Source organism: Lasioglossum baleicum, chromosome 4 (genome assembly GCF_051020765.1).
Source record: "Lasioglossum baleicum chromosome 4, iyLasBale1, whole genome shotgun sequence".
In the NCBI taxonomy this organism is placed as follows: Eukaryota; Metazoa; Arthropoda; class Insecta; order Hymenoptera; family Halictidae; genus Lasioglossum; species Lasioglossum baleicum.
Genome location: NC_134932.1, coordinates 4,903,296 through 4,928,501, shown reverse-complemented (window position 1 = coordinate 4,928,501; position 25,206 = coordinate 4,903,296). Strand labels below are relative to the sequence as shown.

General features: G+C 44.9%; 2 protein-coding genes across 3 annotated transcripts in view; one reads left to right on the top strand and one right to left on the bottom strand.

Annotated features, from left to right (window-relative positions):
• Positions 1-757: 757 nt before the first annotated feature.
• Positions 758-25,206, bottom strand: part of LOC143208072 (uncharacterized) — a 417,089-nt gene continuing 392,640 nt past the window's right edge. For both annotated transcript variants that reach the window (XM_076422141.1, XM_076422142.1), the window contains 2 exons: positions 17,215-17,426; positions 758-5,349 (listed from right to left, as the gene is read on the bottom strand). In XM_076422141.1, coding sequence (XP_076278256.1) covers positions 5,177-5,349; positions 17,215-17,426 — 385 coding nt within the window. In that variant the 3' untranslated portion in view covers positions 758-5,176. The remainder of the gene's footprint in view (positions 5,350-17,214; positions 17,427-25,206) is intronic.
• On the top strand, positions 24,476-25,173 carry LOC143208075 (uncharacterized). Its single transcript, XM_076422144.1, has 2 exons — positions 24,476-24,627; positions 24,714-25,173. The coding sequence occupies exons 1-2, from the start codon at positions 24,564-24,566 to the stop codon at positions 24,899-24,901; spliced, it is 252 nt and encodes an 83-aa protein (XP_076278259.1). The 5' UTR covers positions 24,476-24,563; the 3' UTR covers positions 24,902-25,173.

Sequence of the window (25,206 nt, the reverse complement as noted above, 5' to 3'; positions counted from 1 at the left end):
TATCGTAACGAGAAATTATTATTTTTTAATTATGTTGGTGTTCTGTTACCGCGTATAATGCGCCAAACTTGTGGCACAGGATTGAAAACAGATTTTAATAAACGAAGATATCACACGATTCTTATGAAAGGTAAATTCAAATGTTATTTTGCTTTTGGCAGTATTTACGCTTCAAACTAGTTTTCAGACAATGTCCATTTTTGCAGTTACCGGGTTGGCAAGAAAGTAATTTCAGTATTTAAAACCGAATTTTTTTGTTCGAGCGATGAACTTTAATGAATAAAATATTTTCTTATTTATCCTTTTTGGCAAAAGATCATCGAACAACAGAGAAAATATGTTATTCATTAAAGTTCATTGCTTGAATAAAACAATTGACCTCTGTTTCACCTTAAAATACTGAAATTACTTTCTTGCCAGCCGAATATAATGATTTCGTTTATAAAACACGTGGTTATTTTGACCAACAAGGCTCCGGAAAAGAATACTATGGTTTCGACGAACAAGGCCGCACAAAACGTAATTTTTCGCACACGATCCAACATCCTCCATACGCCAGGCTCGCGCTTATCATTCGCAGCCTTACTTTCTGCGCTCCTGCGTAATGAATCTTTAGGAGAACGATCTCCCCGTATTGTCCACTGTTGATGTATATCTACGCACGTCGAATTCAACGTACGAAAGCACCAAGAAAGATTGAGCACCGCGCATGATCGCAGATTAAAGACGCAATTTATTGCAGTTGCTTGATAAGGTATGCGTGTGAGTGACTGGACGCGTGTGTGTGTGTGTGTGTGTGTGTGTGTGTGTGTGTGCGTGTTTCTCTGTTCATTTGTGTGTATTTGTGTGCGAGAGCGATCGACCGGATGCGTGTACGCGTTGCGGATACATTTTACTGGCCGTTGAAACGAAGAATGGAAAGCAATCGCTGCGTCGACGGACGAAAAGCTCGGCACACTCTGATACTTCGAATTAAATCATTCTCCATCCGATTCGTCCTTAAAGATCGCCCAAACGCTCCCTCAAACTATCAACGGAACAAGAATTTCAACAGATTCAGGTACTTCGAGAAAGAACGTTCGAATTTCTGCGATTGGAACCTAGAACATCGACGTTGGGCATTGTTCGTTCGGAAATTTGTCGAGTGATTATAACGTAGTTCGTAAACAATGTAGAAACAGGCGTGTCCACCGCCATTCCTCGCTTCTCGTAGTTCGCGACACGCGTTTCGGCAGAAGATGATCCCGAATCGAAAAGAGAAGCCTCTCGATTAGTCGGTTGTCGGTCGACGTCTGTTAAGGCACTTGAAATGCTAATTTCCCTGGGCGGGGCGGGGCGTTCATAGAAAATCAGTCGCGTACAGTTCGAGAGCTCTGTTCCCCGTCCAGCGACGGGTTCGTCGTCTGAATGGGTGTCCCCGTTACCACGAACAACCTCGGGTTTTCGCGAATCCGCCTGTTCTCTCGCGGTCTGGGAATGTCGGTGCTCAGAGGGGAATGTTCCGATCGTTCGGGCCTTGTCCGAGGGAATCCTCGATTTTCCGGCCGACGACGATCGATTTCGTGCGAGCACGTTGCTGCGACGCGCGGCCATTGGAATGTTTGTTTGGACGAGAACGATGAAGCACGAGGACCGGACAGATCGAAGAATTCCACGACGGTTGGGCGAGGTCCGCGAGAAAGAAGAGAAGAGAGGTCCTTTCGAGAAGAATGCCGCCGCTCCTGGCCATGATCTCGCGCCCGTCGACAATTAAAAGGAATCGGTCCCAGGAGAGAGGAGCAGCACACACCGTGTAACACGACGTCGGCGTTCGGGATGTGCACGACTCGGCACGAGCTCTCACCGGGGGAAAAAAATGATAATGATCAAAGAGGGTGTCGGCATGACGTCAGTATACATTTCTCATCGCCCGCGCCGCGCTCAGATTACTGACGGCTGCCCCTCCAAAGAAATTCCCTACAGGAAAGGTACAACGGTATCAGTCATCAGGATCGTAGAATGGCATCCTGGGTGGCACCTCGTCCATTTTCGGATTGAGTTTCGCAGTGACGATCATGCAGGGATTATTCATGCATCCCGGAGAGGCAGGCGCGGCCTTTCGTCGCGAGGACCAAAAATGCCTGACGCGATGCACCGTTCTACACCGCATCGAGAACGCGAGAACTCGACGTTTCCGATCGCGTTGCACATTCTGTTATCGGAGGATTGTCAACGGACGTACAGCGAGTTACGGCAAGGTATGGATCCCCGCGATCGATCGTTGGGACACGTGGAGCACGCGGAGACCGAAGAAGCGACGCGACGAGGGATCGAGAAGCCGGTGGAACCTTGACGGACATCGTTCGCAATTTTTCGTCCGGAAAGCGGCGAATAAGGACGACGGGGACGACTGTGTCTGGATCTGTGTGTATACGTGTGTTTGTGTTGTCGTGAAGCATATGCGTGTTCGTGTGTTTTCGTTTTCGAAACGGAATCCTCCGGGCGAGGACCCGAGAGGGGGTCGCGTTATGAAACGTGCACAAGCACGAAGATTCGCGTGACTTAAGGCACTAGCAGTATACTTAAGGCCTAACGCAGCGTTCCTCTTCCTCTTAATATTAAAAGGCACTATTCCCTATGAAAATACAACACGTAACAAATAGTCATTTATCAATCTTCGCAGTAATCTTACAAGGTAGAGGTGTCTCTTTAATGATATAAACTGGCTCTAGCATATACTGGCATCTTGTTCCGTCGCCTTTAGCTCTAGCATATACTGGCATCTCTTAACTCCGCCCCGCCTCTAGCTCTAGCATATACTGGCATCTTGTTCCATCATCGCGTTTAACTATAGCTCCGAAAAACAATTAGGTTTCTGCTCTTTTCCCCGGCTACCTTTTTCTTCCGTTTAGACCCTGCGCCCGTTCGCGTAGCAGGAAACGCGCAGGCTCGAAGGAAACGGATGCTGCGAAACGATCGCTCCCCAAAGGTGTCTCGAAATTATTTACAAGCGTGTTACACGAATCGCGTACTCGGCCCATCGCCGAGGACCCGCGACAACGTTCCTGCGACAAAATTGCAACGACAACGAACGTTTTCATCTCGTCGCTACTAAAAATTTGGTAAATTCACAGTTTCCCAGAGCTTCTACGAGCCGCGACCGGTTCGATCGACGGTCCAAGGCCACCGGGAAGTTACCCGCGTCCTATTTGGCACAGTCTACTTCCTTCAAAGCAGAATTCGTGGCCTTGTATGACCGCTTTGCAATTCGTACACGCCTCGGATCAGTCCGACAAAATTCAAGGAGTTATTTCGAATGATTTTCGCTAGGTGAAAGAAAAGAGAGAGTATCACATTGGCAAAGGTTCTTCGCTTAAGAGAAACAGCGTCGCAAGCTCGTCGCACTAATCCGAGTCTCGACTGCGCGAGGAACGTGTGTCGCGCGCACGGCCCCTCGGGCTGCTCTCGTTTCGCTTCGAACGCGCACGACTTCGATATGTTTCGATATTGTATCCCGTATCTTAAACTGTTACTTTCATCTAGATTGACGATAATTGAACAACCCTCGGGACACACGTCGACGGTGTCGAACCCTGATGCGACTTTCTGTGTGTATGTACAACGACGGAACCGCGGGGAACGCGCGCGCCTAATCGACCGAACACGTCGTCTCTTTCTCGTTGGCATTCCGCAAAAGCTGGCGAGTCGCTCTCCGATCCGCCGCGATCGTGTACCCTTGCGTGCTGCCGCTCTGCCAATAAACAAAGTGTGCAGAAACGATTCTCCACGGAAAAGGCTTGTTTCGACAAATTATCCTTCGACACGGATCTCTGTCCACGTTTCGAACGCAATGTATCGATGATCGTTGGTCGTCGCACATTTGCACCTCCTACTTTGGCACCTTGCGTGGACAAACGACGAGCGAAGAATTGTTGTTTTTACTATTATTTTTGTCGCGCGCGCGCGCGATACTGGCTAAACCAAAAACATCGGATAAGTGGCGCTGTGGACACCCCATCATCGATGACGCGTGGTTACACAGATTATATCGTAAAATTATTTAATGCACACGTAATACTGGCTTTTAGAGCGTCGAATTCCCTTATTCCGGTCGACAATGAGAACGTTGTTGTTGCTGTTGTTGTTGTTGAATGATTGTCCGTCCCTAAACGCGAAATTCTTTTGTGCATTAATTCGAGAGCGTTCGCATATTCAACGCGTTAGAAAATGTTTTACGATCACGATTTGTAGTTTATTTAACTGAGCATGCTAAGTCCCAAGCTCCGTCACCGGAGTTCGAATAATTTTCTTTACTTAATAAATCGTTTAATTACCTTAACGATAGTTTACTCCTCTCTCCCTCCTCTCCCAGTTTACTGGCTCTATTCCTCGCGATAGACGATACATATGGTGCTCTAGACTAGTTGAGCTGGCCTTATTTAATTCGTACATTACAGAAAAAAAAAGAAAAAGAAAAAAGAAAACAAACTGGAAAATTGGCTAGAAATAGAAACAAGAAGTGACGCGCTGTCGCGTGCGCCGGTTGCGCTGAACCTGCAGCAATCGATTTTCACTTCCCTCTTTTTCTTTCTCTCTCGCTCTCTCTCTCTCTCTCTCTCTCTCTCTCTCTCTCTCTCCCCCTTTCGAAAGACGTTGGTTCCTTCAACGAGAAATAAATAAATATTTTGCGGGGAAAATTTTTTATAAAGTACATAACAACGTTAAAATTTCTCTCTGCTCAACAGATACGAATTCAAGATAATAGAAAGATTCCGATAGACGAATGAAAAACGACGAAGAAAAGAAAACGCGCTTTTGTCCATCGCTTTCGTAGTGAGACTGCTGACAGGTTCGCACGATCGTCCACCGATAATTACAGCGATATCTCCGTTCGCAACTTTTAAAGTCTAATGAACGATTTGTTTCCTTCTTCATTTTTTCTCTCCTAGTTTCCGCCTCCGACTCTCGTCGCACGATCGAGACGATTCCGATCGAGATGAGGCTGTTCAGGTCCCGAATATAAAAAAGAGAATCATTATCGTCGTCCGATCACGATCACGATTCCAGTCCCGATTCCCCGGAACAGCGGTCTTTTATTTTTTTCTCATTCACTTCTCCACCCTGCTTCACCCCTCCTCTTCTCGTTCTCTCCCCCCCCCCCAATTCGCTTGTCCGACCGGCTAGAAGCTCCTCTTCATCAGTGCCTCTTCATGTGAAGCGACAAATGGTCGCTCCGCGAAAACGATCGCTGACAAAGATGGCACTTGAACGGCTTCTGACCCGTGTGCTTGCGATAGTGCCGCGTTAGTTCGTCGGAACGCGCGAATTTCCACGTGCAGCCCTCCCATGTGCATTGGTATGGTTTCTCGCCTGCAACAAAAACATTTTACATGGTTAAAATCTGCTGGAAATGTCCGCGTAATCGTTTATCCCTCACGAATCACCCAAATCGGTGAGATTTCACGAACGTGAAACGCGTTCAGAAAAATGCAAACGTGAAAGCTGATTGATGAAATGAAAGATGGAGGTGTGATTGTGTAATTCCAGCACAAGCGTAACAGAAGACATTAAATGCGGTGTCCGAGGCATAAAACCTGCCGATAGGTTTGCTTTAAATTTACGGCATAACGCATGCACATTCGTATGCACGTCTAATATGCCTTTCATAATTTTCTCGGAGCGGATACTCATTTTCTTGCGCGATCGAAAGTCCCCGTCCTTCGGCAATTTATAGAGGGCCACGCGGGGACGGTTTTATGCGTTTTCAAATTTACGATCAAAAGAGCGTAATTGAAAAGCGACACCGGCCATTCGCCAGCTTTACGCACCTGGCTGCTGTGCTCGCTGATGATCTTTTAGGGGCTTTAACTACGAACAAAGTAACCGCGATTGGATGGATCGAGCCGATCCTGCCGACCAATCAAGCGAGTCGTAATTAATAACCGGGCAATTCCGAAATGCTTCACCGTCCTTTAAATTACTGCTTGTAATATTTCGCGGTTACAAGAGTTTAATTAATGGCGGAGTTAAGTATGGTGCTCCTGAATTACGGGGCAGCTCATCAACCTTCCGTTGTCAAATATCGAGAAACTCTATTTATCGATAACAGTCGGACAGGAGTAGGACAACAGCGTAGGGGAAGTCGTTGTTCAGCATCGCGTCGATACAAGTGGATTTCCCAGTGTTCGCTATAGGCGGGGCATAGTTTCGTTCGTGTCTCCGTGCGTTTATTCTCGGCTGTTATCAAGCCGAGCCCTCTCGCGAGGACGGCGTGACAGCTGTCGCGGGTTGCAATGACTTCGGATCCCTCAGAAAACTGCCTATCACTCTCGTCTATTGTATGCAAGTCGCCGAGCGCATTTCTCAGTCCGGTGTTCTTGCACGATTCGCCGATGAAGAGGAGCGAGCGGAAGAGAGACAGAGAAACGGGCGACGAACGGCGCACTGAACCAGAGTATGAGAGCTTAGACCTTAAGCTGGGACTTTCAATTGTGGCCCTGGGGATTCTGGACGGCTTTCGAGGGGAACTGGAAGCATAGAGTTGCATTTTATAGCGACTCTGCATGGATACTGCCAGCTCCGCATTAAAACAAATGATTCAGTACTCTAGAACTGCTAGAACAAGCCGAAATGTTCCATTCCAAGAGGTCAATCCATTTATTATGTCCGTAGATCCCTTGAAATCGGCGCAAAAGTTTGTAATTCAATTGAATTAATAAAAATCCAGTCACTTCGATCAAAAGATTATAGAAAAGTCTCTAAAAGGAAAAATATCTCTCTACAGATGAATGCGGTCTTTCAACACCGACGACTGTCAGCGAAATGACGGCGAGATTAATCTCATAATTAGAAGCGCCCGTAGCAAACCAAGGAAGCATCAGTGTTCGAGCGCTCGAAGATTTTCGCAACAGATAAAACTGTGTCCACGGCGCCGATCTACAGCGATCGCGGCGCGTGGAAAAATGTGATCGTTTATCTGGGACGGAGGCGAGTAGCGAGCCATCAAGATCGAAGATGTTCGGTGACGAGTGAGAATATATCGATCAAACCGGTGCTCGGTTGGGTTTCTACGAGAAATAGAGCGGTGTCACGTCGTCGTCCCATCGCTCGCCCATTATCCGCGTGTGCCTGGTCGCCGGTTAATGGGCGAGCGATCGTTCTGTTCGATTCCTCCTCGCTCGTCCGCTTGTATTCCTACTCTGAAACCGAGCTGAACTTGACGACTTGTGGATTAGGTCTCTGATTCTGGGGGATGTTCAATTTTTATGGCCATTTTGTAACCCAGATGGCTCTGAGAAAGAGATAGTTCTTCAAGTTTAGATTGGAGTTTCTAGGATCTTGAAATCACACTTGTAAATGATAATACAGTAAATCCTCATTTACTGTCCGGGGTCGCGCCTGTGCGATCACTGTCCAGTGCCTATCCACTCCACTGCCGGCCAACGCCGCGCCAAACCGACGAAATCTGTGTCAAAATCAAAGAACTTTCGATAGAAATGAGATAGAACGATGACATTTTTTTAAAATGAAAGCTGAAACTTAGAATATGGGATAATTATGGAGATTGTGGTACGAACGTTTTTTAACCTTGAAAGAATTCGTTAAGTGGTAAGAATTCGTTCAGTGGTGTAATCGGCGATGAAAGTTTCGAACGCAACGAAGAACAGCGTATGGGACATTCTGTGAACTGTGCCGGCGACGGCGACACGCTTCGGCCACGCGATCCGTATTTCATTGAATTCTCGGCGCGGTAGACGCAGTCATAAAAAAATAGTGTCCCTATACGATCACTCTCCGTGCAGAACACGGCTGTTGGACATTACATGAGTATTTACTGCGCATCTTAATATAATAATTAAGGAAAATTTTCTTGTTCACACCAGAATCGTTTAAACCATAGACATATAGAGATAGACTGCGCCGTCTTATGGGCGAGTTGAAGCCCACAATGGCGGCGCGCGGTACAAAGAGTGAGAGAGAGAGCATTAGCCGGGGTCCATAGCGCTCTCTTTCTATATGATGTGTCGACAAATCAATTAGAAAGAGAGCGCTATGGACCCCGGCTAATGCTCTCTCTCTCTCGCACGCCGCCATTGTGGACTTCAGCGCTTCGTTCAGGCCGCGCAGTCTATCTCTATATGTCTATGGTTTAAACCAACTATCACAGACACCGAAGCGACAAAAAGCAACAGATAGCTGCTCATTTGTTTAATCGTGAAGAATCGCTTTTTCACAGCCGCGCGGTAAAGTATGTAATCTGAAATAGAGAGTGTTTGACATGGAGAGGACTAAGCACGTATCACGATCTGTCGGTGGTGTTAATAATTACTTTAAGATCGAGATCAGCAAGGAAAGTCAGCTACCATGCCAGATCTAAATCGGTCGTTTTAACGTTTCGACGCCTATCGAGCAGGGAATATTATTATGTAATTCGCTGGGAATACGAAGAACTAATGACGGAGAAGAAACCCGTGCTGCGAGTCGGTCGTTGCGTAATTGCAAGTAATTAGTCCATTTACGAGCACGGTACGGGTACGTACGGGTTCGGCCGTGTGCATATGCACGCAATATCGGCCATCGTGGCGTACACGGCACAAGAACGCATTAATTCTCCTGTTATTAATGCATTTTGATTGGATTTTTTTGTCCGCGGCAACGTTACGTTTATTGCCCCATAGATTAACGCTCCGTTACGCCGTCTGACTCCATTAATTAACCACAACAACGAACTTAGCTACTCATTTGTAACGACGCTGCCCGGTCGACGTACCGTGCAACAAGCCGCGGAGGCTGGGGGTGTCGGCCATTTTGCTTTCCGCATTTCAATCTGCGAGAAACAATTTCTCCCGATACGAGAAAGTTTGTCGCTTAGAATTACTCTTTTGGAATCGTTACAAAGTTTCACTCTGATCTTCGGTGCATCTCTCGAAGAAAAATGACACGGTATTTTATTAATTAAGATTAATTATGTATATTAAGGGACGACTTTATATGTATAATAACAGGACCAATTTCCTGTCAAGTCCACAGTCACTTTATCATCGCTTAAAGTAGCAGTTTATTCATCTGCATGGAACGTCACCGAAATCTGGGCCCATAAACTTTAAAAACTGATTAATTATATTAAACGCATTCGTTGCGGAAAGAGTCGTCGATCATGCGAACGAGATCGTTTCGAATGCAGTTTTCTGCATACATCGCGAAATGGGTTAACGATAGACGTTAATTGCGAACGACGTAGCATGATTCAGCGGTACTTTGATGCCGTTTCGTTCGGCTCATAATCAATATCATGCCGTTCCTTAACCTGTCCCCCGTCAAATTTAATATTTCAAGCAGACTCTGGCTTTTACTTATTTAACGAGGAAGTAATCTCAATGATTTACGAATCTGCCTTGCTCGAGCTTTCGGGTAGTTCCCAAATTCATCTCGACATTTACGATCATTTTATTTATACATACATTTCTTATCGATTAAAAAGTATCTTAATTCGAGATAAATCCGTGGATTTCGTAAATAGCGCATTATCACACGTAATATTTATACGGCGAGGGTAATAGCTTCTGGGAGCAAAACGGTTATGACGACGTGTCCTCGTATCCAGGATTACTCGGAACGTGTTTCTGATAAAGCATTTTAATGATGGACTGCGGGCTACCATTTTCCCCATCGAATCAGCTCGGTGGGATTATAAAAACCTTTATAGTGCATTGGGTAGTAAAAGTATGGCAGGGTGAGGTAAGAGGAAGTCTGTGTTGAGGAAACATTACGTTATCGTAAATTTTTAATCGGAAATTTTATTACTTCGAGAGTGTTTAAATTACGTGTCTCGAAATTAAAATATTTTTCACAATTATTAGGGAATATGCATCGGTTAGAAAGAACCGGTCTAGGGAAGTTGGATTAACTTTAGTTAGCAGAAGCAGACGACTTTAAAGTGTCGAGGAAGCAATAAATATTCTCGAAGATCGTACAGGGTGACAAGAAATAACGGAGTTAATCATTTCTTATTATAATTCTGTCAAATCGACGAATTTTGAAAAACCAAATAATAACAACCATAACATGGACCTTTAGTATTCACACATTTTAGAAGTTTCGAAATGGCCACCCTTTGCGCCGATACAGAGGCTCAAACGTGTCTTGAAATTTTCGGCAATGGGCCGCAGCTCTCCTGGCGTCATTCGGTCCCACTCCTGGTACAGAGATTTTTTCAATGACTCCAAATTTTTATGGGACCGAGCACAGGCCCTGGCCTCCAAAATCAACCACACGCTGTAGTCCATCGGGTTGAGATTCGGTGAGTACGACGGCCATTCCACAGATGTGATGAAACCTGGAAAATGGGCTTTGCACCACTCCTGAGTCGTTTTCGCCCTGTGGGCCGGCGCGGAATCCTGCTGTAACGTCCATTCCGGATCACCGAAGTGCTGTTGGGCCCACAGAAGTACAACGGCTTCGAGAATGTCCCGTCGATACACTTCTTGGTTGATTTTGACCCCTTGATCCACAAAAACCGTAGCAAATCCCATTTTCCAGGTTTCATCACATCTGCGGAATGGCCGCCGTACTCATCGGATCTCAACTCTATGAACTCCAGCGTTTGGTCGATTTTGGAGGCCAGGGCCTGTGCTCAGCCCCATAAAAGTTTCGAGTCGCTGAAAAAATCTCTGCGCCGGGTGTGGGAACGAATGACGCCAGAAGAGCTGCGGTCCATAGCCGAAAATTTCAAGACACGTTTGAGCCTCTGAATCGGATCAAAGGGTGGCCACTTCGAAACTTCTTAAATATATGAATACTAAAGATCTATGTTATGGTTGTTATCATTTGGTTTTTCAAAATTCGTCGATTTTACAGAATTATAATAAGAAATGTTTAACTCCGTTATTTCTTGTCACCCTGTAATATCGCTTCAGACGCAAGAAGACTAGAAGTGTCCTCAGGACTGTTCTGGTGCTTCGGACAAATTGTCTGGATGCAGTGATGGTTGGCCAGCGAAGGAAGAAGCTGCAGAAGCAGCAGACCGAAATCGAGTAGCAGCAAATTGGACGTTAGATCCATCTTGCAGCTCGTTTGCGGCGGCGCTATGCGTGTCGGTAATAATAAGAAACGGACTGACAACCGATGGCGAGAAAAAAGACAGAGTACAGTAGGGAGGGAAACGTAGAAAAGAGGAGAATGGAACTCGAAGTTCCTAGCGGTGTTGACTCAGCGTGACGTCCGGCCTAATGCGCCCACTGGCTACTCCCGCGGTGTACGCTCGCCACGGCCGGGCCCCCTTGTAAATAACAACACTCGTTAGCCGGGTAAGAAATGCCGCGGCGATGTAATATCTCGCGAACGCGCGCGATTCAATTTAATCGCGGTCATTACGCGCCATTAATTATTTACGCCCGTATCGTGGTTTAATAAAATATAACAGCGGGGACGGCCGGTGTGTTACGCGAGGCTTCAATTAACCGCGGCCACGATTTATCAACGACGCGCCATTAGTGTCGCGATGAATACAGGATTCCAGCGCCGCGTGCGTAATCGTGCACCGAGAATTGGATAATTGTGGCGCAACCGGCGCGATGTCCATGCCAACGATTATGTTTCGACACGCGTCTCTTCGACGGGGCGCTATTCAACTCCGGGGATCTTAAATCTTCCCTCTGAAGCATGAAATGCGTTTGCATCCTTTGTACGACGGCGAAATGTCGCTAAGCAGTGCCGATATACATCAGACTAATGATCAAAGTTGGAAAATAAAGCCAGAATCTGGACGAACAGTGCTAATCGAACAATTTCGAGACGTGCTATACTGTTCATAAATGGTGGGATACTTACAGTGGGTGTAGAACGTATTCGTACACTGATAAATTCCAAACAAAACTCTGAAATTGTTGTTTGTTAACTATTTTGTCTGGAAACAATGAATATGTACTATATGTACTATAATAATATGTACAATATGTACATATTCATTGTTTACAGAAGAAATAGTTAACAAACAACAATTGCACAGTTTCGTTTGAAATTAATCAGTGTTCGAATACTTTCTACACCCACTGTAAATCTTCCTTCTGAATTGATCAAACAATGCGACGTTCTTTGTACAAAAATAATCAGTTCGATGCCAGCGGAGGTCCATCTTGCTTTTATAAAAAGAGGATAGATTACGATGATCGCCAAATCGCCGATAATCGATCGAAATTGCCCGAAAGCTGTCCGTAAAAAGCGATCTGAGTCGGAACGGGGAAAAAAAGGATGGGAAGATTTAATTTAAAACTGCATTCGGTATACGGGAGACTCGATAACGAGAATACAGACCGCGCTCACCAGGAAATTGTGATCGGAGGGTAATCGTAGCCCTCAACAGTGATGCATAAGTGCATTGTTAATGGCAGGTCTGACGGCGGCGCGGCTGCACGGTGCACGGCCCGAGAGAAAGAGAGAGAGACGAGGAGGAATCCCGAGACGATCGGCGTATCCTTCGATACACGGAACCGATCGGCGCTCGTTGTCTAGTTTATGCCAAGGCTAATTCGCCTTAATTAATACACGAGATCTCACCGAACGTTCCGCTGTCCATCAAGGATCACGCTAGCCGACCGGGCTGTACGAAGGCGATTCTCATGTCGCGATTGACCCGACCGAATTTTTCAAAATCGACCACCATCTCCCAGAACGCACACCACATGATGTTACCGTGATTCATTGCTGGCTAGATGTTTTAATAAACTCGTCATTAGGTATTCATTTAATAGCTTCTTCTAGTTTACAGAATTTCTAAGTATTTTTCGGACTCAATAGTTTTCTCGTGAAAAAGATCCACATCAGGATCGAAACGTCGAAGTTTTAATTAATTTGCAAAATTGCTGTTGTTTTCATCATTGATCGAACCTGTGCGCCGCGATCACTACAAGTTGATTCTAGTTTACACACCGACTTAGCCCCTTGCACTACGATTTATTTTAGGGTTGCAGTGATTAGAATTTCTTTGTCGTTCATAATTTCGAAAAATAAGAATATTTATCCTTATACAATAAAATTTGATTCGAATTTAAAGGAAATTAGTTCCATACATATCCAATATATCCTGTTCGAAATCTTCATCACGAGTCTGACTCGAAGTTATAGTACAAGGGGTTAAATCGATGAAATCGACAATCAAACATCCGTATCATGTTTCTTTGAAAACAGCTTCAAACAAAAGTTAATGGTGAAAAATATCATTCAATCGGCGCGCCATGTTTGTCTTTAGAGTCGAAGTCTTGCTGTGGATATGATAAACGATTCGGTCGGAATCGGTCTGACGAACAATCGGCTTTTTATTATTTACTTACCCGCTACCAGGGTCTCTGCCAATGGACACGGAATACTAGCCGGTGCCATTATAAAGAGCCTAACTCCCGCAGCCGGCGTTTACCATATCCTCGGCAATATTTCGCCCTGCTGCCCCGTACAATGTAGCTTCCGATGTTCGTGGCGTGTGTTCGAAAGATTCATGGTATCGAAAGCGGCAGTACGGCGGACCGCTATTACTCCATTATACAGTTTGCAAGCGGCACGATATAAATTCGATGCAAATTCTACCGTGCGAGCCGTGAGAATCATCAATCATGGTTAGCAAGCTGGATTCGGAGCATTCGGTGCGTTCGTTACGGGGGCCGGACGGTTTAAGGATGGTGCCGTTCCGAGATTCCGTATCGCGGATGCGTGTAGCATCGAACCCTTCGTGGCAAAACGATCCAACAAACCCCCTCTTTTTTTTCTTTTAAATTCCCGATCGATCGCAACCAACTACCAATTTCTGGAGAACACGAAGTCGCGTTTAGAACACGGCCGAATAAAATTAGCAAACTAATTTCGCGCGTGTCGTCCTTTAAAATTATAACACACGATCTTCACACGGAATTCATAAATTTTCTGTGAGAAACATCTTCATATTTTATGAGAGGGTATATGTTGCTTGAACAGAATTTTATAACTGTGAGAGCTGCGGCTGAAGTAAATGCTAGCGGCAAGTTAGATTACTTTTGCTCGAGTTCGATCGCTTTTAGATTGTTCGAAAATTTAATTTTATCTTGACAAGCTTCGGAAAATATTTCCACGGGATTTCATTTTCTTGGTCCTACAAGTTTGAAGTACTGCAAGTACCCGACTTAAATTATATTTTATGTTCCCTGGGTATATAGCATTGGGACCAATAAAATTACTCTTCGATATTCATTCGAGAATGTCCCTGTATACATCTTTTTTTAAATAGTCCCGTCGCAATTTAATGTTTTACCTCATTATACAACAAGTTGAATCAACAGACCATAAGAACAACACAAAATCTGTTTGTTTGCCACATTAAATTTTGATTGTAGCAATTAATCTTACGAATAAAAATTTTATGAAATAATTGATTGTCTACCATTTGAAAGTTGTACTATTTAATAATGACTATTACGAATTTCCTTCATCAATAACTGTTATGAGCGATCTAAATGAACTTCTCTCATTGATAACTGTTATGAGCGGTCGAAATAAATTTATTTCATCGAATAACTATTATGAGCGATCTAAATAAACTTCTCCCATCGATAACTGTTATGAGTAGACTGCGGATTTTATGAATTTATGACGAAAATAGGCAAGCACAATTTGAAGCAATGGACATATGAAAAAGATTTAAATACATCAGCATATTGGTTTAGGCTTAATCAGATAATTAAAAGAAGAAATAATCCTTATTTGTAACCAATACGATTTTAGTCGATGAAACACTTGTTATTCTATGACTCGTTTTCTTTTTGGTTATAACAGTTTATGATCCCTGCTTGCATCGTAATAATGTCGTGTTACTGCTCTTTAACCCGACACTGGGCCAGTGCTTCCGATAACACCGATTCGCTCCGACCTTTCAGAACAATAGATTTTTCATACGAGACAAATTCCAGCGCTTCTGGGAGCAGACGAGGAACGATCGTTGTACAGCGTGCACGATCCGCGTACGATTTATGCCGTGGAATGGCAGAAATAATAGTAATCAATGAATTGGCATTTCCCACATCCAGAGTGGCAGTATCCGTCTGTGCAAAGATATCCCTATGGCTGCATAATGCCGTGGCGTTAGAATGATGGATATAAGTACACCTCGCCGAGGCCGTGCCGCACAGTCGTTGAAACAATTATTATAGCGAAAGTTTCTACGACATTATTTGACTGGCATATCGGATTCTAGTTTCATACGTCGAGAAACCGATCGTCTATACTGTCGTTACCTATTCAGAAACGTACTCGTAGATTTCGAAAGAAAGGTGACATTTATTGGAAGACCACGAGATGCCGTCCAGTGAAGAATTGTTTCATTCCTGTTTGGGAGTCGATAACTAATGACCAAGAGATTTTCTATAGAAATCATTGCATTTTTGAAAAAGGAAATCATTAAGAGATTTTAAAGACGTGGATGTATTATCTCTGGGTGGGCAATTATACGACGGAAACAACCTGTCGGTCTTTAAAATGCCCGTCGACATAAAACGAGAGGCGGATCAGATACGTGTTCTCCGGAAAAGGAGAACGATTTCATAGCCTCGTCCGGGCGTAATCATTTTTCAAGTCGGAATCACAGGAACGGGACGGTTCAGGTTGAGCACCCCGGTCACACACCGTCTTGGTTGAACCATGGACCAGACAAAAGATCCTGGTTCTCACGACCACGCCCTCACCCCGCCGCCTCTGCACTCTCTAGACGGCGGCGATGCCTTCACGAAGGTACCTATCCACCGGAAATTCTTGAAGCCGTGGCTTCTTCAGCGTACTCTGTGTACACACATACAGGGTGTCTCAGGACGGGTGGTACGTGCACAACACTGATTCAGTCGAAGGTTCGTTTTCGAGAAAATTAGGTTTCAAAGTACGCACAAGAATCGGTTGATGATGATCCCACAGACGCGTCAGTCGATTCTTATTGAACAGCATGCTTCGTTTTCGAGAAAATTCAGTGCAAAAATTCGGTGATTACGTGTTCCGTTGATTAGACTGACGCGTCTGATCGTGGCTAGCTAATTCCACTTCTTACGCATGCTGGGTCACACGAATTCATCGGACATTCAAATCAATTTTCTCCAAAACGAAGCGTCAACTAGAAAATGTAATTCGTCTTCTTTTTTACCGATTTTTGTACGTGGAATCAGCTGATATACCGAGACACCCAGTATACACACTGACGGTGACCGCGTACCGGCGTGTATGGCTAGGAACGAACGGTGTGACCTCTTTCAGGTTCCTCGCGAGGCGATAATAAATGGCCTGAGCTACGGATGTGCTCCTATGAAAACGCTCGACCGCTTACTAAAAACGCATTCTCGCCGGGATGGTATTCCACCGCGACTTCGGCGTATTATCGAATTTCTATGGGGCTTGTATGGGGCTGCGGGCGGACGGTGCAGGTTCTCGCGCGAACCTCCAGGACCTCTGACCTTCGTCGATGCGCAAAAACGTCCCCCGCGCGAGACGAATATGCCTGGCACGCCGCGAAAAGGGATAAACACCAAATCCTGTTGATTCTCAGCCAGGCGGTTATCGGTGAAAAATTCCGTAAATCGCGGGACTCGCGTTCTTCCTCCTCGGCGGAACGTTTTCCCATTCGGGGCCCGGTGTATCTCGGCCGGGTATCAATGGCCACCGATGACTAATGACCCGCGTTTGACCCGTCCTAACCGGGGAAACCTCGACGTTTTACTACCGGTGATATCCTCGCTTTCAGGATTAGCGTTATCGGCGGCCGAATCTCGCCGCATTATGCGCGTTCGTTAATAACGCTGTCTCCGTCTGGTTAACGTGGGAAGATCTCTTAATGACCGCGAAGCACGTCGATGCGGTGCGGCGCGAAACGCGCGAACAAAAACGGGAATTTCCTGTTGCCGTTTGCGAACGCCGCGGTATTGCTTCGAAACCGAGCAGAACGGTGTTTCAGATGGTTCGTCGCGAGGATGTTCGTTCGGTAATTAGTCGAGCCTTTTGGGGTCTTAGACATTCTCCTAATTGAGATTTCGCGTTGTCTCGGAACGTTCATTCCGTTTACGAAAGTGCTTGACATGTTAGTTAGCCGTTTCACACATTTCTGCGAATCATTAGCAGAAAATACAGCATTTAACGTTTTCCGATCCTATTTCGTACTCACCTGATTTCTCACGACATCGAATTTTTATAAATTAATCGCTGTATTATGTATTCTAGAAAGACAAATGGTGAACTTACCGGTGTGGGTTCTCTTGTGAGCCTTCAGGTGGGAGCTCTTCGTGTACACCTTATCGCAGCCTGCCACGTCGCATCTGTGAACCTTGCGTCTCTTCAACGCGTCGCCACACTCGCTGTCAACCCCCAAATTTCCACCATTTCCGCCGACACCTGCGTTGCCTCTCCCGCCGATTCCGATTCCGGTCCCCAGTGCGGGACGTTTGTGAAACACCCTGAAATCGAACAAAAATTATCAAATGCTTCAAAGCTTCAAACTCGTCGATGCATTTTTAACTACATTTATACAATTGTCACAGCAAAGAAACGACTACCAGAACAGTATTACATATTTACTATCTTCAATAACAATTGAGTTATAATTCAGCTGAATTATTAGTAAATTGCGGATTCTCGTAAACAATAAAACTTTTCAATAATTATTTTCTTCTTCGAACTCTTTGGACTTGATTGTCTCCTCCGAGGCATCACTGAAAATGATTACAATCATTCTGAAATCTCTACTTAGATGGATTAAAGACAACGCGTATTGAGTCGAATAAAAAATTGTCTACGGTGTGCGAACAGCATGATTCCAACAACGCACGAGCATTTTCTCAAATGGTCTAACCCTTTCCGAACGAGACAAAAGATCTATTCCGCGTAACCGCAAGTGTCAGAGATATTCGCACGGCGTAAAGTACTTAATGAACTAGGCATTGTACTTTCCATAGCGATGAGGCCGCGATAAGGAGCACGCGGAATACCTAACGCGAAAACTACGCTGCAAAAACGTCCCCCGCAACTTTCCGTCGCACGGTCCCTCTCCGCGAGTCCCACCGAGCACGAATTAATCCAGGTTAACAGTCGGCGGGCAGCTTTTTGCATCGTACGCTCCTGTAACCGCGGCCCGATACCTGCGGCGACGTCGATTATGACGAGCAAGAAGAAGTTCGACAAGAAATTCGGTCATTTTGGCTCCGCTAATGGCGAAAACGTCTTCATCTTTGATCCATCCGGCGACAAATCCGCGAACGATCGTACGATTTCTCGTTCGACGGTGTCGGGTGGAGGGTGAATCGACAAATTCGTGTGCATTCGCGATGGATTTATACAGAAAGTTTTTGGCATGCATAATTCATCCGGCCGGTAGCGTCGCCGGGTTTATCAATCGGCGCGTAAGCTGATCTGTTATGACCGGTTCGATGAAGAACGGGTGAAATTATTTGCCGATGCATTATACATACGCCACCGTGGACGCGTATGAAAAACGAAGAATCCGTTTAAGAATAATGTCGAACCTGCCGCGCGCCACTAACGCGGAAAAACGCGGCAGTTCCTGCGCTAATCCACGCGTTCTCTTAACGTTATGCGCTCGTCGATTGCATCTTGATGCACCGATCGGGTTCGATCGCACTATCTAGCAGCATTTTCTCGAAACCTTCGACAAGAAGAAAACATGATAAACGGTAAGAAAAATCGGGGTGCAGAAGATTATCACAGTGGATCAACACGGAAGTATTTACTCGAGCAGATAAATGTAACCTAACAAAAACATCCTGTAAAGAGGAACCAAGTTCCTATAGTCGTAAAAAGTTGTGAGATCAAACAACATACGGCCGAGTTCGTTAGCTTAGACATACCTCTCGCAATACTGAAAAAAGCGTTTGTAAAAATTAGTTTAAAAGAACGCTATTTAATTTTTGAAGAGTTACATGGAGGGCTAAATTATTAAATCTTGGCCGCTACCTAACACCTTTTATGGCCATTGGTTTAAAAAGTAACTCCAAAGGGGGGCTTCTCAAGATAAAAGTCTGCTCTATCGCGTGGCATAGTTCGATTTTCTGCTTGACCCTTATTTTTTGAGATAAATTGCAAAATATCCTCAAAAATTGGTGCAAAAGTGGTGTCTCTCCGCCTTTAATGATTGTGTAAACATGTTTAAACAATCATAATGTATTAATATTTGATATCGCGGTATTCGGGAAAGTCTACAGAATCTTTTGCTATAAAGAACAATTCAATATCTATTATAATAACACCACAATATTCGTTTAAAGTTGAAAAATATGTTTTTTTTTCAAAGTCATGTTTCTCAAAAACTGTCAAAAACTTCAGCGCAAAAAACTCTATAAGAACCACGCAACAGTAGTTGTGGAACAAATTTGACGTTGGACAGTGTAATTATTCCTTTGATTGTTTGTTATGGTGGACCTATGTATCAAATATTCAAGTTTGTATCAATGGGAAGTACCCAAAAGGTTTTGATGATATGTCAGTCAGTCAGACAGTGACAAAGTTAGCGATTTTTGAGGTTTATATCTCGGAACCTACTAATGTTGGAAGATTAATGTTGTGTAAATATTGAGACATGATAGCACTTAACAAGTGTACGAAATTACATCTCTCCATCTGCCTCCAGTGCCGAGTTATAAGCCTCTAAAAAACGACTAAGTTGTTTCGTGTAAAAGGAGGTAGTGCGAGAACTTGGCTGGTACGCTACCGTGCACCTAGATAATTACGATCATAGACGCTTAGTGGATTTTGCTTCTTCACAATATCTGAAGATCGCTTATGGTCTGTTCGGAAACTTTACAAGACGCGAAATCCCGGTGGGATCACAGACGAACGCTGCTGGCTGTACTGAGAACGGTACCTGTGATTTGCACTCGCGAAACTACCCGTGATTCCCCGTAATGAATTCGTGGATCTGAACGCGCGGGGTAATAGATTATCACCGGAAAATTAGAGCCTCTCCGACGGCGATTCGCGGAGATGGAACAGTGGGAACACAATAAGAACTGATTGCTCTTCGGAACCTGTTGCAAGGATTTCGTATGAATTTTTGCGAGACGCTGTAGCAGCGTATAATCGTGCCACGGATGCTCGTCGTGCGAGACATCGATTCGAGAGAAGAAAGGGGAACGAAATGTAAATCCTTTTTCTTTATTAAGGGTTCGAAGAAATGAAAAAGTTGATTAACAGTCGTGTTTTATCATTCCCGCGCGCGTAATTATGAATGCATGGTCGCTGCGCGGTGCACTTTTAATTATTGCTCCCGGGGTTGCGTCTAAGCTACTGTCATCTTTCACCGTTTTTGTCGGCCGCGCGGGCGCATTAAACGCGTTTATAAATCACCGTCTTTTTCACCGAAACATTTTACGCCCGTCGTTTATGCATATTCATGCGTCACTTGTTGTCGAGCATAATAAATACCGCGATCGGGGAGGGGGGGGGGAACGCGTCGATACTTAATTATCGTTTAAAATCGACCGAGCATTTACGCACGAGTCCATTATAATTTTTAAATACTCGGACGCGAAAAAGTGTCCGCTGTTTCCGTTTGTCGAGTCTAAAAGCGTGGCGATCGTTATAGTGTTTCTTTTGAATTCGGATTCGCTATTCTCCATACATGATTTCACGAGCCGTACTCGAACCAATCTGAATGACTTTCGCACAAAATGTGAATTCACGATGTTCGATACAGACGGTATAATAATTAATGTTCGAGGCAGTGGATAAGAAGCAAGGGCTTTCGAGGGCATGTTTCGAAACAGGGCTACCGGAACGGGTTAGAGGCCCTTGTACACCGGTTGTTCAACTTTGTCCCGGGCGGTACAGAAAAAGAAAGGAAGATACGTCGAACCGAGTCGATCAATCTTATCTTGGCGCCCGGCAAAACTCGTTTCGCGACCAAATTCGTACGCGAGCCGTGTCGACGCGTGCAGTCGATTGTCCCTCGAAGCGGATCGCTGTTCAAGGATAATTTAGGGTATTGAACGTGACTTCGGTCGGCGAACACGTTGACTCGAGCAGGGGGATTCTCTCTCCTCGAGCACCATTCTTCGATATTATCGTAAAATTTAAAGCGGTGCATTGCGATCAAACCATTCGACCCTACTGTAAATCACAGCTGACGTGACAGGCGTGTGCGGAACCTTTCCGTGAACATTTCCAACACCACAGGATTTGCAACTAGAATCGCAATATATTTTATAACAATTAAAGAAGATTGATTTACTCCGTTGGAGGAATACACGAGAAATTCTGCAGGGAGTATAGGAAAACAATTTTCTCAGAAGATTCTACGGACCGTGAAGGATGAAACAAAGTGTCAGACGCGATTTTCTATAAGCCTGTGCTGGATACATAAATTATGCGATCGCGACGGGACACGGTTCGGTTACTGTGGCCCGCGGCCGAGGAATTCACGCTACCGCGGCCTCTCCCTTAAGGAATTCGCGTTTCAGCTTGACCGGATAAAACAGCGCCGGCACACACTGACGCATCCTCCAGTCGGGCTATATTTCATCGGAACGAAGCCCAGGCCCAAGAAGAAGCGCGCTTCTTCATGCCGCGAGAGCCGCAGACCCGCAGCTTGCTGTTTAAACTGGCATAAATCCGCTTCTACTCGCGATAATCCGACTCTTATCTCCGATCTGCGACCACTGAAGAAACGCGACCTTCATCCCACCGTGATTTTCCGATCTTCGACTTCGCGGAAGACGCGCAACTTTTGCTTTGATCCTCAAGATCTACCTTGTGCGATTTGCCTCTCTTGTACGAAGTTCTAAGAACTGACTTGCAGCGATGTTCAAAAGAAAATTTAATTCATTCATCGTAGGTCTCGCGAGTCTCAAGAAGGAACTGTTTCATGTTTGTCTGAATTTGTTTGCTTATCTGAATTTGAACGAGTCGTGAAATTCGAGTGTTGCCTCAATAATGATAAGAATATCACCTGTTTTCTCGTGAATCGAAAGCGAGATTTGCACCAGATATTTATTAACTTGAGCACAAATCTGTTGCCGGCAGAATTAACTTTGGACAATCAGTTATAACGGAGCCAGTGGACTGTAGCAGTTCTGTACAAACTGAAACTTGAATACGACCAGCGAACAAGTTTATCGAACGCGTCCCATACTGACGAAAAAGAACATTGTTGTAAACTGCATCCTCCGCGCGTGCATTTCTGCGAACTGAGCTGGAATTAGCATCGCGGCGATAGTATCTCGGGTACAAAGTACCCGGATACTTTCCACGGTCGATAAGAATCGAGGGCCCGGCAGAAGGAATCAAACAGATATCGTTTCGATACAAGATCGGGCGAGGATCGGTGGGATATCGATCCTCTATCGTCTGGATCGCTGCGTGTGCCGTGAAATCGTCACCACCGGCGCGGATCGGTGTCCGTCTTTTCCCTTCTGCGTCCGCGAATGCCGTTAACCGATAGTTATACATCGCGTTCTCGCATATATCTTCGGGGTCCCGCTCGTTTCCTTGCCGATCCACAGACACTTCCACATAGAAGGAAACACACACGGGGCGACCGTGGATCGGGACCCGCATGATCGGGGGCCCCCCTGCGGAGAAACTGCCGCGCGAGCTTGCGGCAATACTTCACGACAAATGTACTTTCCAGTTCCTTCTTCGCCTTTCCAATGAACTGCGCGCTCACCACTACCATTTTGAAACAATGATCCATTCGGGAATACTTTAACATGGCGCACGGGGAGGCTGCGAAGCTGACTACGCCGCGCGGCTTTTAAGGAGTTGGAAATGGACGGGACTCCGGCGACAAATTCCACTTCGCATCGCTCCTGTAATCGGATTATACCACCTTCGGGCTTTATGTAATAATCGCCTAATCGTGCCGTAATCGGTTGTCGCGCGATGGCGGTTTGGTGAGCACTAGGCTGGGATCGAGTTTCTTTTCGAATTTCGCGCGAATTGCTCCCGCGAATTGTTTTAAGACACTTTTCACCCGCATTTCTTTCGTTTGCTTCATTGTGTTTGGCGTCGTTTCATTCAGGTCAGCGTCGCAAATATGTTGCTATGTACTAGTTTAAGAGAAAGATCATTACTTTATCTAATTCCGCGAAACGGTTACCCGGTTAATTTTACATCATTATGCAACGTATTGTTGAAATCTATCACCCTCTTCTCGTTGAAAAACGAAAAGATTGGCTCATATGTCGATCGATGATCTGATTGGAACGTTTCGATTGGTTTCACGTTTGTCTCAGTAGCTTGTGTAACGGCATGGGAACAGCGCGTGTTCCGTTGTTCCAAATTAGTTTAAATAATTTCATTAAGCAAGTGAGTAACAAAGTACACAACTTTGACAATCAATGTTTCATTTACTGATGGTAATAATAATAGTTTTTCTGTTTAATAATTCGCAGACGCAGTTATTATTTTTCTTGACAGATAGATCGAAACGTCGAAAATTTAATTCAATTTGCCAAGTTGCTTTGTCTTTTGTCTGTGAAATAAGCTCTCCTTTTATATTGACTTTCATACATTGATCTTGTATTTGCCTAAAGATCCGCAATCTTTCGTTAAATTCGCGGTTCACGGTGTAGCATTCGTCAAAGGAATATCGAATTCGAGCCGCGAAGAACGGGATACCAATTGAACACGTGTCCCGTCGAGAATAATTCAGAAGCTCCAATAGAGCCATCGACACCGAATCAACAATCATTCGGGGAAATCCCGGGATAAAAGGGACACCGTAACGTCAGTGTCTGTCACCGCCTGTCGCCGTTTGTCAAAGTAAAGAAGCGTCGAAAGGGTGAAAGAATCGTTCACAGCGCGTTTTTGATCACACGCTCGAAAGAAATCGTGACGTGGCGTACGGAACGAGGTTTGTTAGCGTGCACCGGGTGTCACGAGATTACTATGTTTTCTATCGTGAGGTTTCCGGCGGGATCAGCCCGTAGTGTCGCGGGTCTCAACAATGGTAAACGCGAGCGAACGCGCACGAGAGCAAATTAAGCTAGATTTACAGCGTGGTGCACGATCTCATCCTATTAACCCTGGCCGTGCTTATACATTCGATGAAATATGGCGACATCTAACCATCGGCGCTTCGAGCGGGAATCGGTGTCCCGCTGCTTTTGGCCGATTGCAAATTGATAATAAAGTCAGCCTTGATGCAATCCGGCACGGTGACGCGCGATTCCTTCGACGATGCACAGTTTTCGTTCGCGACTCGTGTTAAGGGTGGTTCTTCTTTCCAACGATCCAAAAATCAATTTTGTGTATAGTACACAAACCATGAGTACTGTATGTACACTTCCATGAGAATTTCTAGTCCAATAGGAATCCGTTGTGAGATTTCGTACAAAGGGGACCAAGTAGATCAATTTATGGAAAGTTTTGAGATATTTTCAGAGAACGTATGGCAACGCGTGAATGAGGAAAAAGCGTCTTGACGTACGAGCCATCGTATACAAGTGCCGCACTTAATAAATCAACGGCGATATCAGATAAAACGTTTGAGTCAGGGTGTGGAGCGCTATATAATAGGATTGAGGTCTTATACGAAATCAGTTGTTCTCTTCTGTTTACTGGAGAAAGACATAGAAGACAACATGTGGAATAAACTTGTCGTTTTGTTTTTGCTGTTCGCCATTGTTGCGCCTAATCCTGTTATAGGTGAGTTCTCTTTTAAAAATTGTTGGAGGATTGTTGAAGGATTGTTGGAGGGATTGGTTCCCTATATAATCATTTTTTTCGTGCAGAGAGGAAATGCAAGGTTGGGCAAAGTTATTACGACGGATGCAACACGTGCTTTTGTGCTAATGGCGCTGCTATAGGGTGTACCTTGATGGCTTGCTGGGTCTACGACAATGTAACCAAGACAAGCACAATGTATAAACAGTTGGCCCCACCGGAAAGCTTTTGGGAGTCCCAATTGGTTAGAGTGTAACCCAATAAGGTCCCATCAAAATCACCGACAACATTTCACCGACTTCAGATTTGACCGACAATAACTTCGACTGACAACGCCTTTAACCGAAAACGATTTTGACCGACAACGAATTTGATCCACAACGTCTGCTAAAACCGGTTCCATTATTAACAATTTTGTACTTTTAATTGTTACGAAACTGTGTTTCTATCACGAATTAATACGTGGGCAACCACAGAAAATTAAACTAATATTCGAACTAATAAATTGCAATAAAATGTTTTAAATAAGTCATGTGTTACGAATTATTAAAAGAAAGAGAC

Coding starts and splice junctions, on each gene's coding strand:
- LOC143208075 (XM_076422144.1), top strand. CDS start 24,564: ATGTGGAATAAACTTGTCGTTTTGTTTTTGCTGTTCGCCATTGTTGCG. Junction 24,628..24,713: donor TGCGCCTAATCCTGTTATAG/GTGAGTTCTCTT, acceptor TTTTTCGTGCAG/AGAGGAAATGCAAGGTTGGG.